The 19,270-nt window shown below is 43.1% G+C and overlaps 1 protein-coding gene across 1 annotated transcript in view; it reads left to right on the forward strand.

Annotated features, from left to right (window-relative positions):
• The window catches only part of LOC308141349 (SH3 and cysteine-rich domain-containing protein 2-like), a 29,022-nt gene extending 12,114 nt beyond the window's left edge, over positions 1-16,908 (forward strand). The window contains exons 3-11 of the mRNA XM_080511461.1: positions 1,058-1,152; positions 4,240-4,324; positions 7,521-7,636; positions 9,372-9,441; positions 9,594-9,694; positions 9,909-9,997; positions 13,461-13,512; positions 15,453-15,590; positions 16,346-16,908. Coding sequence (XP_080367587.1) covers positions 1,058-1,152; positions 4,240-4,324; positions 7,521-7,636; positions 9,372-9,441; positions 9,594-9,694; positions 9,909-9,997; positions 13,461-13,512; positions 15,453-15,590; positions 16,346-16,444 — 845 coding nt within the window. The 3' untranslated portion in view covers positions 16,445-16,908. The remainder of the gene's footprint in view (positions 1-1,057; positions 1,153-4,239; positions 4,325-7,520; positions 7,637-9,371; positions 9,442-9,593; positions 9,695-9,908; positions 9,998-13,460; positions 13,513-15,452; positions 15,591-16,345) is intronic.
• Positions 16,909-19,270: the final 2,362 nt, after the last annotated feature.

Below are 19,270 nucleotides of genomic sequence, written 5' to 3' on the forward strand. Positions count from 1 at the left end.
GTTTTTTTAAGTAAACAAATGTAGATATAAAGAAGAAATCTTCTCCATTAAAAGATTAAAAGACACTACCTAACTACTATAATGCTGATATTTGTCATTTATAACTTAGATACTGTGTGTGTAGTGGTTTATATTTTAAAAGGAGAGAAGCAGAATAAAAGACAAGTAGTTTGAGTGTTTATTTGTTTATTGAGACGATCTAAACCGTTTGATCTCGGTCTACATCTTCCGATGAAAACTGCACCTCGTCTCTCGAGTGCCTCTCCAGACACGACGTGCAGCTGCTTATAGCGCTAATTTTCCTACTTCCTGAAGCTACTCGCCACCAGTATTTCTGTTACATCCACTTCCTGCCATTATGATTGATTGCAGCGCCGACCGGCTCCCCTGTTTGCCTCCGTGCTGTTTTTTGTGCGAGCGTCACGGGTTTATTCACGCGACGCGACGCCTCGCAGCAGACGTGCCACTTCTCACTGGCCCAAGACCACGTCTTGCCTTTGTCTCGTTAACCTCCACCGACAACGACTTCACTAATCCGTCCATCCCTGCTTCGTGGGATGAACGGAGACTCGGCCTCCTCGTCGTCCGAAGCAGAATGAATCGAGGATATTCCTCGTTACGTAACCAATACGTTCGAGAAACATCTTGAACGCCGAGAGACTTTTATCACACTTTGGGAAGAAAAAAAAAACGTGACGGGAAAGCCAGATGACTTGATGCCAAATCGATTACGAGTGAAATATCTCCAGCTGGTTGTCCAATCTCTCCAGGTTTTTTGTTTTTCTTTTCTAAGAGGAGCTTTTGATTACGAAGCTGTTAGTGTGGGCTCTGCCAGTGGCGCCAGGCCTTGATTACACTCCCTACCTGAGCACACACACACACACACACACGCACCTCCTCAAATGATCCCAGGGCCACTTTGTATGGCTAAGTGCTTTCTGCAGCCTGCTGTGTGTTTTTATTCCTCCTCGTTGTTGCCGCCGCCACGCCTGCGTCCCCTCATTCTCTCATCTCTCTGTCCCCCCCCCCCCCCCCCCCCCCAAAAAAAACCCTGCAGGAAACTCCAAACAAGCGCTGCGGTGTAAAACCTGCAAGATGGCGGCTCACCTGTGGTGCACCTCCGAGCTTTCGCAGCAGACGTGTTACGGGAAGGTGCGACTACACGCACACACACACACACACACACACACACACACACACACACACACACACACACACACACACACACACACACACACACACACACACACACACACACACACACACACACACAGTTTGATGCATAACACTGGCAGCGCTCTGAATGAATTCTCTGGTTTGCTCAGCTTTCATATCTGTGGACTAGTTTGGCCGCGTCTTAAGTGCCAAGTAATCACTGCTGTGGTGTTTCTGGCTCTGCGACTCACTGCAGACCGTGTGGGTGATAATGTGACGGCTTCTCTTTGCTCAGATTTCCTGTTTGTGGAGTTTGTGGTTCAGGGTTCAGCGCTCGCAGCTTCGCTCACTAATTATCAGTCTGAATATGTCAATGAAAAGTCAATGGGGGGAGATTTTGCTTTTCAGTTGGAAGTGGTGACAGACCTTTCTTTTCCCCAATATTTCCCATTAGAAAGGCTCCGGAGCTCTTTAATCTGTATAATGCAACCAAACGCTCACAGTCACATGTACAACAGAGATGTTTTAGACGTGAAGGTAAACATGCTGATCTACAGTAAAATATAATACATATATGCATAAAAGACCGTTTCGGGAAGAGGAATCACAGTTTTAATTGTATTTTTTCAAAAGATGTTCAGTATTACTCACCAAGGAAAACCAGGTGGTATTTTGCTGCTGCTGCTTAGTCAGTTAAAATCCTCCACCCCCTAAGAACCGATTGCTTTTCCTTTAACAAGAAACAAAGTGAGAGCTAAACCGTTAAACGTCAGTACGTCACTGCAGCCGTTGGATAAAAGGATCACATTCCACGCCATCCCTGATCTTATTTACATCTTCTTTTTTTTTACAGTCACACAAATTAAGTTTTAGTGTCCGCTCAGCTTGAAATATGCCAGAAATCCTTGTCCATTGTCGTTTGGCATCTTCCACAGTCATTCAGGTGTGTTAACAGTTAAATACCTGTCCGTCCACTCAGTACAGCGTTTCAGAGGTTCTACCTGCACTTTTGAATTCAGGCCAAGATGGTAAAGTCTGAGGTGCAGAAAACTCACACAGTTTATTGCTGCGACAACAAGTTTAGTCTGAGCTGCCTTTTCTTAACGTGACCCAAATCTCTCTCACCCCCTTCGTATCCCTCCGGTTGAAAACGACAGCCTGAGCTGCCTCTTGAAAGTCAAAGATAAGTGAAAGTATGAAGCTAAAAAGCAAAGATTTCACTGCCTGGTGGGCTGGAAATCCTTCCCCTATTGGACAATATGAGATGTATACTTTTCTATAGTGATGACGGCAAGTTCCTGTACCAAAACTGAAAATGTAATCGCACTGGGATGTCTTTTGTTCGGAAGACATTGTGTCATTTCGGGTGTAATTGTAGAGCTAAAGTACCTCCTCAGTTGTCCAGTTTGACCTTCCTTTTCTTTGAGTTGCTGCAGCCACTTTTTAATTGTCTCTCACTCCCCCCCCCCCAAAAAAAAAGACAATTTGAATTGCAATTATGATGTGAAAATCCTGTGCAGAAACACTGTTACCATGGTAACCGTATCATACTAATAGGTTTGGTGGAACAGCTTTATACGATTATCAAGAAACGAAAACATTTAGTTTTTTTCTTTAAAGACAGTTGCGTCTCATCGCCGTGCACAAAAATCATCTATTGCGTCAACTCACACATCAAGCGAACGCTCCGACCCCCGCGGGCGCCGTCGGCCCGACTCAACGTCCTCACCATACGTGCAGCTTCAGCTGAAACGCTGCGGAAACAGAAACATACGGTGCTTTGCAAAACGTTGTTCTCAGCTTTTATGTACGGCTTAAAAACCGCGGAGGCGTCATCATCATCATCATGAGTCACGTCGTCTACGCTCAGGCGAGAAACGACGAGATTTACACATCATTTAAGGTCAATCAAACACCATCAAGGTGTTGTTTTTTATATTCTGCGCAGCGATTTGTTGTGTTTTGACGCCGGCTGAAGGACGAGGTGTGTGATGGAGAGTGCGGCATGCAAGGCAGCAAATTGGGACTGATTTCAGCTTTAGCGTTTATGGTCCAGTGCGAGGCAGGAGACATTAGCATGCAGGGAGAGGCGAGGCCTTCTGAGAGCATTGTGGAAAAAATAAATAAATAAATAAATACATAAAAGGAGCCCAGTGTAGAAACACGCAGAGCCTCCTGATGAGGGTGAAATATCACAACAGCAAAACTCAGGTGTCCGTTCACGAACGGACGGATCCTCCGTTTTTCTCCTTTAACATGAAACGACCAAGTGAGTTGCTCATTTGTAAGTCGAGGCAAAGACCAAATGAAACCTCCGCTGTGCACGGGAGCAAGAGGCTGAGTGGATTCATTGGTCAATATGATCAAGCTGAAAACGTAAACGCTTGTGACTTGTGGAAGCAACAGTTTATCACTGAGTGGAATGGAAACGTAGGTAGGAAACACTCAAAATACAAAAACTAGAGTGCAAAATCATATTTTGAACGTATTAATTACTATATTAGTGACCAATATCCGACCCTTTTTGTGACCGTGTGAAAGTAATGAGGAGTTTCAGTTAAAAAAAAAATACTGATTCATAAACATTTCTTTTAAATTGTGCAACTTCATGTTCACACTCAGGACCAATACATTTCAACAGAAATGCTTGTCTGCGGGCCGGGACCTGGAACAAGAGTCTTAAATGACTCTTTAACAAGAGTTATTTGATGTCTCACATGTGATGTCAGCACGTTGTGTCACACCAAAAAGTGTCCGTGTGAAACGTGAGCTTTAATTTTAATTAAACGAGGCTTTGAGGGAGAGGAAATCCCACCATTGTTTTTTTGTAATCGAGTTACTTGAGGAATCGTTGCAGGCCGAGTTCAAACTGCAGTTTGATGGACGTCACATTGCAGCATAAAAATCTGAATTGAGCTCAAGACCTGCAGCCTAAACAACCCGAGCCTGAGAAATCCAACGCTTGTGTCCTGATGCGTTTCTTTGTCAGACGTCTCCGACCGAAGCCGTTCTCCTTTCCAGGCGACTGTACAGTATCCGGGAAAAAAAAGAGCGTAAAGCATTCTTTTCTCATTTCCCCGCCAGTCTGGAGCGTTCAAGCGAAACTTCAGCTCGCCGATGCTGGTCAACGAGCAGTTGTCCGTGGTGAAGGAGGTCCAGCCGGTCCAAGGTGAGCGTATTGAGTGAGTGCACAGCGCTGCCGGTGTCCCCCTGTCCACCGTTTGATTTTGGTTTTGTCCATGTTGCTTTTGTCTGGCCTGCTGGTTTATATTTAGACCGTCGCATGCTCGTTGCGTGTGCATGTGTGCGTGTGTGTGTGTGCCGTAATAAAACCACAACTGTCTCCATCTCGCCCGACAACCGAGGAACATGAAGTGGAAAAAGATAAAGGGGGAAGAACAAAGTCAGCTTCTCTTGCAGGCTGACGGACAGTCTGCACCCCGGAAGTATGTGAAAACACACTTATAATGTTCTACACTTAATGTTTGTTATTAATACGTGGCCGGCGTTATAAACTGGATCGAATGTGAGTAAATTTTGTGTTTGGTAGATTATTTCTACATTTTAAAATGAGGCTTCCTTATGCTGGGAAGTCGGTTTATCTCAATGTTTTTCCTGATCTTCATGGAAAATTCCCCCAAATCAATTATTTATATGATGCTTCAATAATTAATTTCTGTTTTTGGTCCTGCTCACTTAAAAATACCTGGATTTCACAAGGGTCTGCACTCTGCAACCTTTTTGACCATTTATTGTTTGTGATTTTTCACCAAATCAAACACATTTAACCTGTAAAACGAGGAAAACACAGCTCTTAAAGTTTCACATATATGTTTGGCTTATTTACATAAACTGTTATGTTTATGAAGTTTCACTTTCAATAGAGGATGATAAACAGTTCATTACATTTTCAGCTGTTTTCTACCTGATTTGAGAGGTTCAAACTTTCCTTTTCAGCATTTCTTTAGACAATTTTGACAAATTTAGGTGATTTAAAAAAAAATGTGTGCGTTCCCTCAATTGAACCTTTTTTCTTTTCGAAATTCTTGTCATTTAAAAAGAAAAAAAGCTGTTTTAAGCATTTTTCTTCACAATTCCTTGTGTTTTTAGCTGCTTTCCCCCATTTTAGCCCTTTTTTAAAAGCCCTTTTTTAGCCAAAGATTTGGAAAGAAAATTCTTTTTGCAAATGATTTTTTGTGCGTAAATAAACCGACAACATGAAATGTTTATTCAAGAAAAGATTTCATAGAAGCTTCAGGAAGGAATCGAGGAGCAGCGGGTTGCTGATGAGTCGTCGTAATTTCTGACTGGGAGCGCGTTCATTTTTATTTTTCACGTTTGTGAAGAAACACCTGTTTAACGTGACGCAGTCCTTCGCTTCACGTGAATCGGGGTTAGCGCCTCCTGCTGTCGCCTCCTCGTAGTCCCGGTGAATCAGCGTACAAATTAACCTGCAGCTCATGACGCCTGTGGATGGACTGTGCCAGAACCAGCTGAGACCCAAACCCGCCAAAACTCACAATCGCACGTCGGCAGAGCTTCCTCATAATCGTCCACACGGAGCAGCCCGTCACGTCCCCGGCTGGTGCTTTAGCACTTTTCAGGATGTATTTGCTCACTCGCTCTGTAATTTGCCGTCGCCTATCGCTTTTTGCCGACAACTTATTGTCTTGTATTAAAACCTCAATTCAGAGGGTGAGATTAATTACCGCAAAACTGTGAACGGCACAAGTTTGGGTCTTTGCAGAAACAATTATGTTTTGATTACCTGCTGGCTGACGCAACGTGTGCAGGGATTTACTGTCTCTGTTTAGACGGGAACAATATGAAGGAAGACAAATAATCTCTCATGCTCACATTTATTTATTACATTTTTTATTATTATTATTAGTAGTAGTATTATTAGTATTTATTATTTATTATTATAATTAGACATATATACATACAGGAGATCATTATCACCAGCGGGGTTGTTAGTAAAGGTGGTTAAGAAAACAAACCAACTTTACGGGGTGAAGGGGATATTTGATAACTTTATACTTCATTCACTCTTCCTTATTTGGCCATGAATAAATAATGGGTACATATTTGCTTTTAACTTATTGCAAATTTATTAATTGTGTCTGATTTTTGTTTTGTTTTATTCATGTTCAAAATAGAATCATTAGATAAATAAATGCAGGAATAGATCAATAAATACTCGTAGATGTCTATGAACAGGTGCATATGAAATACATCCGCAAAATGCTCATGTTTTCAGTTTGTTTCATTATTTATTTTTTTGTTGCTCATAGTCCAGCAGTAGATATTTTTTCAACAACCTACTAAACTGAAGAGGGCGACCTGGATGTGACTCATTACTAAATCTCTTGCATCTTGATGGACTTGTGTATTAAGTGGACATTTGCCATCAGATCACATGCAGACCTTCTCCCTCTCTCTCTCTCTGGTGTGAAAAGACAGTCAAAGGTTATGCAGGCGCTTAAATTTAAAAAAAAAAAAAGAAAAAAAAGGTGTTTGTTTATAAGAGAGCGTAGCGTCGGCGCACGGCTCACTTTTGTTTATGCCTCGCCAGTTAATTACCCGTAGCAGAAGCCTCTCTGTCAGTTACGTCACTGTAAAGATTCTCCTCACCTCTGAGCAGTTGGAGGAATCGCGCCACGGAAAGTCTCTCTGCAGCACTTTCCTGACGAGAGTGTGGAGGAGCTGACTCCTAATAGGAAGTCGTCTTGACTTCTTTCGTTCACCCTGCATAAGACCCCCCCCCCCACACACACACACTTCGGCTGTGAGCCGGCGTCGAGCTGGACGGGAGGAATAAAGGGGAGGCATAAAATCCCATTCCTGAGTCTGACTGCAGAAATATTGTGGCGGCGCTCGAGCGCTGCGGCTTGAAGTGTAGCAAAGGAGGTTTCCGGAGGATTTCCAGCTTATAAATCTGATTTCATATTCCTTTTCTACTCGGATACATTACAGCTATTAAAGTAAGACGCATCTCCTGCCAACGAGTGGATGTATGAATAAATTAAAAAGCGGCAATTGGACTGTCTTGATGTGTTCTTAACTTTTTGGCGGCTGTCCTCTCTCTCTCTCTCTCTTTCTCTCTCTCTCTCTCTCGCTCTGATCTAAAGTGGGTCACGTTGGTCCGGGACTGACTGCGTTACCACGGTTATATTTAGACGGCTTCCTTCAAGACTGGCACAGGCACAATAGTCATCATGTACAGTGTGATCTTGGCCTGTAGTCCTAATTGTAGCGTGTCTGGAGCCGCGGGTGAATAATTTAGGTGCATGCTTTCATGCTTTTACATGAGTTACGTGTGTGTGTGCGTGTGTGTGTGTGTGTGTGTGTGTGTGGTGTTTCAGAGGCCGTGCGGACACGTGTAGACCCTGTGTACGCCGCCCTGCGCTACGGGACGTCCTTGGCGCAGATGAGCCGCTCCAGTTTTGGCAGCTTGTCAGAGTCGCCGACACGCAGCCTGGTACGGCTTCACTTGACGCCACGGTGGTCCGTTGATTCATCCTCGACCTCTCGTGACCTGCGGCACGACTGAACACACACCTTTCCAGCCAAATCAAAAAGGGATTAACTTGTCTTCACTGTGTTAAAGTCACTTAAAGGCCGTCAGACGCTAATTTGCAGGTTGGGGGAAAAACATGGGAGGCGAAAATCTTCCCACAATCGTTTCCTTTGTCTTTTATTTGACAGAAAGTCCACAGATACAAGATGAACCCGGAGAGATTTTGGTCCAGTTTACACCACGACGATGTGTATAGCTATAAAACTACCAATATCGTCTATAAAACCAGAACACAGCTGCCATGTTTGTTACTCGCACATGAGCAGAAGAACTATTTCTGTGCAGTAGCAGCGCGCCGCAGCGTCACCACTGTCGTGTAAACGGAGCCTTTTATTTCCGCTTTAAATAAACTGGCCAACTTCATCATTCACATTCCAATATTTGTCGCTTTCGGGTCGATAAAGTGATCTTTCTTGCTGGAAAACCTTTGGTATTCGAAGTCTTTTCAAAGTAAAAGGGTGTCTTCAGCTAAATTTTTCTCTTTCAGTCTAAAGAAAGAAGTATTTCGCTCATTCTCGGAACTGAAATGTAATAGAGAAGACAAATTAAAGTGAATGAACTCTAGATTTTTAAAATGAAAAAATGGATCCCAACAGTCATGAACTATAATGTCTTGTGACGTGAATAACATCAGGAAGCTCATTTAAATAAAAAAATAGAGGCTGAGAGAAGCTCTTGTATCAAGATTTGTCCAGAAAATATTTAAAAGCAACAGTAAACGTCAGTTTGACTCCGAACTTGAGAAAACTGTCTGTTTATATGAAGGTTATAAAATCCACCAGCCGATCAACACGCGTCGGTTAATTCACATGCAACAGGAATACCAATCCCGTCCTAACGTTTCCACCAAAAAGTGAATGAGGAGAATTTTTTTTTTGCTTTTTCTTTAAATGTCAAACGCCTCCTGCCTAAATCCTTCCTGATAAAAGATGACGTAGCTTCAAAGCCTGTTGTGCGCGACAGCCGACGGCACACTGATGAGGAAGGAGGTGAAGTGGCGGGTCAGTGTGAGGAATGTAGTTCCTTGAAGCTCTTCTGCATTCATATCACTGCATAGAACCTGGGAACATGAATCCCTCGTCATCTTTCAGGTCATTGTTACAAACGAACATGAAAGCTCAATTACAATAATGCGCCTCAGAGGAAAGTTGAAAGTGGAAAATGTTGGGGGGGGGGGGAACAATTGTACAATTTTATGAAGCAGATAAATACTGATGCAGCAAATGAATAGAAAACGACAGGGGAATTGCTGAATGAGTAAAGTTTTACTGAACTGAACAGAAAACGCTGCAAAGAAAATCTGTGGCACAGTTGTGACGTATGTTGATGAGCTCAAGTGTCGTGTTCCAGACATGTTGAGAAATCACATCTTATAAAACTCTCTTGCTGGAAAACGATATGAAAAGCTGAAATATTGAGGACAAATTTTAAATGTTTTTCCTTTATTCATGACATTTCCATGTCTTTTTTTTTTCTTCGCTCAAGCCAAACGTCACTCCCGCAACAAAATTAAGCGAAGCGTTCTGAATAATTCAGCCCGGAAACAGTTTTACTGTCGCCCTCAAATGCAACGTTAATGACAGCTCGCTGCTGACGCTTTATTTCTCTCTCTCTCTCTATGTCCTCCTGCGATAAGGGGGAGGGAGGTGAGGAGAGGCAGCAGAGACAGTCCAGCATGGAGGAAGAGATAACTCAGGAGGCAGGGGGTAAACACTGCTCTGTGTGTGTGTGTGTGTCTCCATGTCTGGATGTGCATAAGTATGTGTGTGCCTACCTGTGCAAAACTGCCTGTATGAGAAGATTACATGTTGGCTGTTGGCGCCTGGCACTCTCTGAGAGAATCTCCCTCTGTTTGTAGATCCTCCTGCTCCTCCAGAGCCCGAGGTGGAGAAGGAGGTGGAGAAGGAGGTGGAGAAGGAGGTGGAGGAGAGCAGCGAGCAGGCTCAGACCCCTGCAGAGGTACGGACCCCCTCAATTATCAGAATGATAATAAAACCGGCCTACGGTTCTGACTTTAATTAATTTATTGGCGTAATCAACAATGTTGTACTCCGTAAGAAGCAGTGTCTGTTTAAATCAGTGTCGTCGTACTATTTAACGCACCTTTAATGTCGCCCCTTCTTTGTCTTTCTGCCTCCGCCCTCGCCCTCCGCCCTCGTCTCGGTCTGCGCAGGTGCCCAAGCGCATTGAGGTCCACTCCATCCACACCTATGTAGCGCTGTACAAGTTTCTGCCTCAGGAGCAAAACGACCTGGAACTGCAGTGAGTGAAACCCAAACAAACCAGCCGTGTGTGTGTTATTGTTTAGGTCCCCCCCACCCCCTCCCTCCCTCCCCATCCTCCTCATCATGTCTTTGTGAGCGTATTTTGCTTTTGTCTGGGTTCTCTGCCCCTCCCGGTGAATCTGTCGTTCCTGCAGGATGAAAACGTCCCCTCCGTCGTCGGCAGAGGACGGAGCCCTTAAGGACGACTAATTATAAACTGGGAGCCCATCACTGTGTAGAGCTGGTGACTGAGCTGTGATCCCAGCAGGGGACAGGATAAAGACACTGAGCAACCGGGAGATGAGAGGAAGGACAGAGGAGGGGAGGTGGTGCAGTGCTGAGGAATCACAATCGGTGTTGTATCAGAAGTCAGAAACCTTGTTGCCGTTGCGATAAAACAAGGCAACTTTGTCGGTGCAGTCAGACTTTGTCAAGCAGCAGATAAGTAGTAAGGGATGCCAGAGGCTTCAGCCCGGCGTGTGAGACACTAAAGCAGATAGTCGAGTCATTGTTGTATTTTCAGTTGAAGCAGCATTGAAAGAGACATCTTAAACTATTTAGCCTTTACAATTGGCATCATGATGAATTTGTGCTTGTTTTGAAGATATTGCATTCGAATGAATGCATTCCATTTATTTGCACTCAAACATTTGCATTTGTGTATGTTTGTGGATTATTGTGCCGTCGCGTCACTGGTCTGACCTCCTTCAGCTTCTCCCTGAACTTCGACGAGTTTGACGCCTAAACTCTGCAAACAATCTATTTTTGATTTGAATTATTGTGTCCAGATGGTGGTTAATACAAGCGTTGTCGTTTGTTCGTGGGTTTGACCCAGAATTGTCTTTAGGGTAAAAATATCGAGTTTATATGTTAAATCGCCATTTTGAGAAAAAATATCAAGATGTGACTTTGGGGCCATATAGTCCAGCCTTAGCTGAGGCTTTAGAGGGAAAGAATAGAGGGAATAGAGGAGAGCAGAGTAGAGAAAGGCTGCAGATGAAGTAACAAAGAAAGAGGAGTAATTAAATGAGGCTGGAACGGGTATGTGTGTGTGTGGGATAGCTTCAGATTTCACAAAGGTAGCGCAATGGGGCCGTTAACCATCTGGTGTGTATGTGTGTGTGTGTGTGTGTGTGTGTGTGTGTGTGTCTGCAATGTATGTCAGCTACTGGAAGTACAATGTGGCTCAGAGTTCCCTGCGGAGATTTCATCACTGTGGACTTCGGGATTGGAAAACTTCTGATACCCGGCCTTCTGGTCCACACACTCCCTTTACTTTATAAATGGTCACTGCTGGAGGGTGTAAAAACTTTACCGCCCTCATTAAATCTACTCCATATAATAAATATATTAAATTATTCTATTTAACATTTTATCAACTAGAACTGTCACATTTAATTTCTATTTTATTTTATTTTATTTTATTTTATTTTATTTTATTTTATTTTATTTTATTTTATTTTATTTCACCATTACAATGTAATGTTATTGGCAGCTGCCAATTACAGGCTTTTACTCTCACAGTAAAATCTTATAATAGTTACGCTCATAACATTTGTTTTTATTTATTTTTTTGTCCACATCACAATAATTACACAAAGATTTCATTAAATATAATTTTCAAGTGTCTGTTTCCGCAATATTATGAAAATATCATAGCAACGTTAACACTCATTCCTGGATTTAAAAATCTGATTTATTGCTCTCTTTTTTAATCACCCTGCACATAATCCATACACCCAACACTGATCCAGACTCACAAGATGATCCAATATGGGGACAAGTTGCTTTTTCTCCACCACTGAGACGCATTCTAGCTGGACCTTGCTGGTGTTTGTGAAATCTGCACACATTTGAATCAGGGTCATTGTTGATTCGCCACTGGAGGTGAGAAAAGAGACAAAAGCTGGCGCCTGCAGTCTGTACGCCGATGATGTCGCGCTGATCATTTCACCTCTATTGTACGAGGCGTGTTGCCTGTTGGGGTCCTGTGTGAAACTGAACAACAGCCTTGTTCAGGTTTTACTGAAGGATTTAATTAGTGGCTCAGAAGAGGGAGGCAGTGAGTGTTTTCAGACTCAGCCTGAGGATGTTAACAGGAGTGATGGAGGAGTGTGTGTAAAGTGCAACACATCACGCCGGAGATGTCAGTCAAGCGCCGCACTCCCGAGGAGGTCTAATCAGGCAGAGTTGACAAAATAACATCTGGTGTGAATGCACAACAAGCCCTGAAGAAGACTTCAGCTAAAACACACACACACACACACACACACACACACACACACACACACAAACTGTGTTACTGTGTGGAGGCTGTATGAATGTACAGATTTTATTTTGAAGGGATCCGGACATTTTTCTCTACTTTCTGAATTATAAAACAAAACAAAAGCAGGTGATCTATGTTAATCTCCTCTCCAGCGAGGGGGCTGAGAGGGTGGGAAGCTTCCTCCGACCACACCTGGACTCAAAACTTCTCCTCTGCCAGTGCAGATCAACCTGCCGTTCCACCGCGCTGAGAACCTGAAGCGCCTGCGGCGGTTTGTGATGTTCAGCGCAGCGTAAACAACCTGACAGCCCATTGACATTTACACTGATCGACTACAGAAAGAGTGCATCATAGGAGTCCACCTGCCCTGGACATTACCCGTTGTCCCGGCGAGACGTACGTGTGCTGGAAACGGCGTCTTCTCCCGAGGGCAGGTGGGGGCGGGGGGGGGGTGGGGGTTGTGCTAAAATGCAAATATAGAAGTGAATCAAGATATTCCCGTTAGTTCACATTGTACACTGTGATTTTTACTGCAGTCTTGGGACGTCGGTGACCAGAGTCAATGTGCCAGTAAAGGATGAAATATGGGTCTCAGTCATATGTGTGTGTGTGTGTGTGTGTGTGTGTGTGTGTGTGTGTGTGTGTGTGTGTGTGTGTGTGTGTGTGTGTGTGTGTGTGTGTGTGTGTGTGTGTGTGTGTGTGTGTGTGTGTGTGTGTGTGTGTTATATGGGGCAGCAGTGAGCACAGACACCCAGGAGACAGGATGTACAGCAACTGGGACAGTGTTTTTCTCCCCGTGTCAGACGGATTGTTTGAGAAAGTCTCGTCAGAAACTAAGTGGGAGCAGCATCATTACATGCAGGCCATGTTTTCTGAACCCCCACCGCCACTACCACCACCACCCTGACCCCCCCCCCCCCGCAACCTTCTCACCCCTGTCGAGTCGTAATTCATGTTAACCTGGTGACTTTGGTGCCGGCCGCTCCGTCACCTCTGCAGGACGCCGACATTTTGACCTCCAGAGCGTCGGTGTTCGCCACAGCTTCCTGTTATCCATTGTGCTCGCACTCAACCCCCCCCCCCCCACCATGAATCTCACCCTTTATCTCCCAATATTCCTCTTCACCTCAATCAGTCTCACCCTTTTCATGCCAGTTTTTTTTTTCTCATCTTCTGTCTTATCTCCTTTTAGTCCCGGCGATCGAGTGCAGGTCACCGACGACTCTAATGAGGAGTGGTGGAAGGTGGGTAATAAATCATTTGCAAGTGTGTGTGTGTGTGTGTATTGTGTGCCCATCACTGAACTACTGCACTGCACATGTGTGCATGCATTTGTTTGTGCACGTGCTCATTCAGGTCTCCGAATCGCTCCTTCAATACGCGACACCTGCTCCGTTCCCGTCCGCGGTAAACAACTGCGAATGTAATCATCTCCTCTGGAAATTACCGAAGGAGTTTAACATAATGAACATTGAGCAGCGTTGTAACCCTCAAAGAGCTTTTTATTGAGCCCGTAATGAGATTCGCCGACGTGCACGCAGACTTTTACTGTAACGACAGTGATGGATCTGGGAGACCGGCTCGGCAGAGGAGTATTTCAGGGAAGTTAAAAAAAAGGAGAGTAACGTGCGGTGGCTGCTTGTGTTCAAACCACGGGACAGAGATCTGGCAGGGGAGCGAAGCTAATTCTTGTTTACCGTTTGAACGAACTGCTGTTACGTTAATTTGTGTAATTTATGTGGTCCGCTTCATCCAGTGTTTTCCTCCACCGCCGTGATTTACTGCTGCATTAAAGGGAGAATGGGGGAGATAAAACAACAACAAAAAACAGTTTTTCTTCTTGCTTATTACATCCAGTTTATTGACGCTCGTGCCTCCTGGATCCTGCAGGTGAATAACTGCAGAAAACAGTTCAAAGATGTTGGACTCGATAAATCAGTGCGGGGCGTGCGACGATCAGCCGTTTCATTATGACCGCGGTTCTGCAATCTGTGGCTCTTTAGCACCTCTGGAACGGCTCCTTGAGCGTGGAATGTTTAAAAAAAAATACCTTCTTATTTGCATATTGTGCCTTTTTTTTGTTAAATGGCTGAATAAAGGGAGAGCAGCCAAACTGGCTAAAATTACTGAAATGGCAAAACAATAGAAGAAGAAAAAGAAAAATGTCTCAAATCTATTAAAAAAAATCTATATATAGGGTTTGATTTCTGATTGGCTGGTTGGAGCGACACTTTTTAAAACCTGAAACAAGGAGAGAGAGAGAGGACACACTTTCTTCACTTCTGGGGCGTCGTTCCAGGAATGGAGACGATTGTTATTTTTGGAAAACCATTAAAAAGCAAATTTTGCACCATATATACTCCTTTAAAAACAATGGTGAATATTAGAGAAACATTACAGAAATCGCATCGAAGAATAATTAAATGCAGTTGACAAAAAAAACAAAACAGTTTCAGATGGTTCTAACCGCAGGCTAGTGTACAGACCTACAAGGAAACTGCATTAAATTAAACAAAAAAAACTGAATTTTACCAGCAAACCTTTCAAAAGTTATTTGTGTTCACGTCAGAAGATGACATCATCGGAATAGATTTGACTTTGAGCACCAAGCTGCTTGGACTAATTAGAAACAAACGTATATATCAGTTGTTGGTGTACAAATCTGGAATTCTCAAATACAGGATTTAAAAAGTTGTAATAATATTCATCAATTGAAATAGTTTTTTTTGTTTGTTTTTTTTTACATCTGTAGAAAACTTTGTTATGGACCGAAAACCTAAAGTGGATCATTGTAAATCCATCATGCATGGGCTTTGGTTTATTTGTTAATTCATTGTGTGAAAAGGCTTCTGAAAAATATCTGGACTTATTCTTTTATTATTTTCATTAAGCGGTAGCTAAATATAAGATGTTCCCTTCCTATCATGGAGGAAGAAAAAACAACAAAATCAATGAATGAATGAAAATGTGGATCCAGGTAAAGTAAACCTGTGAAGCTTCAGTATCAGTAAATATGAAACATATCCAGGTGCTATTTAGTGCTTCATTGACTTGAACATTGGATGTAATATGTTGTGTATCTTGGCTCGAGACGCCACAGAACACGTGATTCCAGTGGAATGTACGCGTTGCCTGTTCGAGTTTCGACTTTTAACTGATGAATGTGCTCTTGCTGGGTTTTCAGGGTAAAAGTGGCGACAGGGTGGGATTTTTCCCCGCCAACTTTGTGCAGAGGGTCCGACCAGGAGAGAGGGTGTGGAGGGTCATCCAGGGCGTCAACGGCAACCGAGAGAGAGGTCACATGGCTGTGAAAGAGTCTCAGGTACTTCCAGGACAGTCGTGTTTGTTGCTGGATGCTGTAAGAGTCAATGACCCATGTTGGTGCCACTGATGAACACCGACGATCTTGTGTTGTCAGAATGTTTAATACGGCAAAAACAAAGTAGAATCAGTACATGCATCCTGACACTGCAGCAGGACTCCATTGAACAAGCCGCCTGAACACATGAATCTAAAGCAGAGCCCCCGAGGCTCTGCAGTACATCAGATTGCTTATCGGGGATATTAATTGTGGAGGGAGGAAAAAGTGGGGGCTCTCTGGTGGAGGTAACATCATCCTGTGGGGCTGTTCTGCCTCCTCTGTTGCACGGAAGCATTGAATTGATCAAAGGAAGGATTCAGTCTGAAGATAAGCACAACACTTTGAGGAGGATTCTATTAGTGGGTGTCGGTAAGCCAGAGTGCACATGAAGCACCACAAAGTGACTCTGGGAAAGGAAAAGATAGATTATTTTAACATAATTATTATTTTAACACTTCATGACCTACATCCAACTGCAAACCTGTGGTGGGATGCAGATTATGTATTTCTCCCTAATTATCACATTTTTGCGACTTTTCAAGTAAGTTTATGCCCTCAAACGACGAGAAATAATAATAAACGGTAGCTTTTCAATCTGTTGCACGTATAAAGCAACACGAGAAATGTCCCAGGCCTTGTTGGGTTGTTGTTGGATCTGTTCCAAATCTGTCTATCTCTTTTAGAGCACCCGTTCATTTTCTGCCGGCTCCTTTCAGATCTGTGTGGGGAAGCGAGAAGACGGCGAGCTGTTCCTGAAGCTGAGCAGTGGGAAGAAGCGAGGGCTGGTCCCGGCGGACTCCATCGAGGAGATCTGAACCTCCGAGCGTGCGCCGTCGCCCCTCTCATCGTCACAACAATCCTCAAACAACCGTCACCACTTCCTCTCTGCAACCTTCCCCGCCAGGGGAAAAGACAGGTTCTCCAGTTTGTCATCCAAAGACGAAAATCCTCGGCGCTCTTTAAAAAAAAAAAAAAAACACAACAACAATACGCGGTTCCCAGCGGATCGGCGGATCGTGAGCCTGTTTGTGCCGAGTGTACAATTTACGGCGCCGCTGTACATTTACAGCAGCGACTCGTTGGGTGTTGCCGCCGGTTCGTCTCTCATATCAATCAGGACGTGCTTAAAAAAAAAAAAAAAAAAGCGTCTGCTGGATGTGCCGCTCACATCTCGTTTTTCTCCATCGAACAAGACGTGGGCGGAGGCCGACTTACCCGCCGTGGGAACGCGATGCTCCTGTCAGTGTCCTTGTCTGGTTTCTACCCACTCGTCCCTATCTGCTCACTTCAGGGTCTTTGCCGACCGAGGGGGGGGGGGGGGGGGGGGGGACTGATATCAGCACCGTTCGGACCGCCGCACAACAAGAGGCCCTCGCCAAGAGCAGCTCTCGCCATTCAGACACGAGGCACAATCAGATGAAAGGAGTCACTTTCCCTTTTTTTTTTTTTTTTTTTTTTTCCCTCGGGGCTCAGTTGGAACTTCACTCGCCAATTTGATGGAGCAAAAAAAAAAAAAAGAGAGAGAGAGAGAGAGAGACGATTTCCAAAGGGAAGCTCGTGGCTCCAGGCGTTTTTTCACAGGAAATTCAAAAGCTATTTTTTTTTTCCTGACTTTAAAAAAAAACACAAAAAAATAACATTTCTGCACAAAAAATTAAAAAATAAAAAAAATGCATCAGCATATTTGTATTTCTGGCATAAGATCTGCTGGTGGATCCAATTCTCCCTGCAAAGCCTCCTGTACAGTTTCAAAGCCAATTGTACTGTTTCAACTCCCAGGGATGCTTTTGATGTATTCTTACCCTTGTGCTTTGTGTTACACACGTCCTCGTTGGAAAATGTGGTGTAATATGTCTCCTGCAGTTTTCTATAGAAACGATCATCGAGGGAAGGCGTCTCTAAGCTTCATGACTCAGAGTTTGTGCCCATTTTCCACCCAATGAAATTAATCTGGAGTCAGAAAACGTGAAGAAAACATACAGTTAAAACTTAAATATACAGGGATTTGTATTTCTATTTAGACCAGAAATTAACTTTATGGAGGCCTTTTAGGAAGGCCTCCATAGGTTAAAAGAAAATGAAAAAGCCTGTTCAGATATTTCCAGAAACGTACATATTTCAGTTGTTTACTCATTTCTTCCCTTGGAGCAAACAGACATGAAAACACGTTTGTCAATTTTGAATGGAAACTATTCATATTTCTGAAACTCCTTCGTTTATCTATTAATGGTTTATCTATTCATTCATGGCTTATTGGGACGCATGGTTGTAACCATTATTTTGTCACATTCGTCACCGTAAACTATAAGATAAGGGTTATATTGAAGGATAGCCTGTTGTGCAACAAAATACAAATATGATTAAAAAAATAAATAAATGATTTACAGATCTTAGAGATCGCAGATATGTGTGGGGCCCAACACCATTAGAACATTAGAAAAAAGAAAAAAAAAATTAATAATATGGCGGGCAGATAGAATATTTAAATAGATTTTTCATCATTACAAGACGTCAATATACCATAGGGTGACATGCCAGTACAAACTGTTTTAATGTTAATTTCATAGCATTTGCACATTTAATTGACACTTTAGTTGACCTGTGAATAAATCTCCTAATTGTGTTGTTTATGGGTTTGAATGCAAATCACAGAAACTCACTGAAATTTTGAGTATTTTTCGCTGCTATGGAGGAAAAGAAATGAGATTGAGTTGGGTTTTTCACATTTAAATAAATTTTTTGTACAGAAGCATATTGCATTCACATAAAAACATAAGTATCAGCTCTGAGACAATTATCTCATAATTATAAGAAAAAAAAGTGAATTAACAAATAACAGCTTTATTATAATATGAAAGAGGCTGTTTTTCTGAAATTAAAACATTTTTTTGGGAATAATTTTTTCTCATAATTAGGAGATTATTATCTTGTTAATTCAGAATAATAGTAATTTTTCGTTATGTGAATGCAATATCCTCCAGTACATGTTTTTTTTCTAATTAGAATTTTTGTTTGATGTAATCTTTCATTTATTTCTTTTTCTTTTTTTAAAGTTCGACGCTTTTAATTTTATATTTGCTGTGTTCCATCTCGGCTTCCAAACAAGTGTGCATGTAATATCAAGGTGCGCCGCTTTAGAGCCAGAGTTAGGACAGACGCAATGTATCATGATAACTTAAGTTTTTTTTATTTATTTATTTATAGATAGAAGGGCTAGAATGTGATTTAGGAGTTCATACAGTTTAGAAATCTCTGGATTTTGGTCTATTTTTGTTAGTGTTCTAGTTTCAGACTCTGTTCGTTGAAACAAATATCAATAAGTGTCCCGCATGGGGGGAAAAAAACAAAAAAAAAACTTGGTTGTTTGTTGTGAAACACCCAACAGGAGAAAAAATGTTGACATGTATAACAGCTTCAAGCCTTTACTCGGCGCTGGGAGGGCAGAGAGAGGTCGGTTACCTCTGAGTTTTGCTGGAAAGCCTCGGGAGGGAGATACGAGTTGCCCAGCATGTCCACGAAGTCTCAAACAGCGGGACTCAAGCTGCAGTCGGTCTGCCTGGAGAAACAAGGTCGGAGGAGATGGAGGGGGGGGGGGGGGGGGGGGGGGGGGGGGTGTTTCGGGGTGTGAGGCGTCTCGGCGG

This window comes from Blennius ocellaris, assembly GCF_963422515.1.
Source record: "Blennius ocellaris genome assembly, chromosome: 16".
NCBI classification, from domain to species: Eukaryota; Metazoa; Chordata; class Actinopteri; order Blenniiformes; family Blenniidae; genus Blennius; species Blennius ocellaris.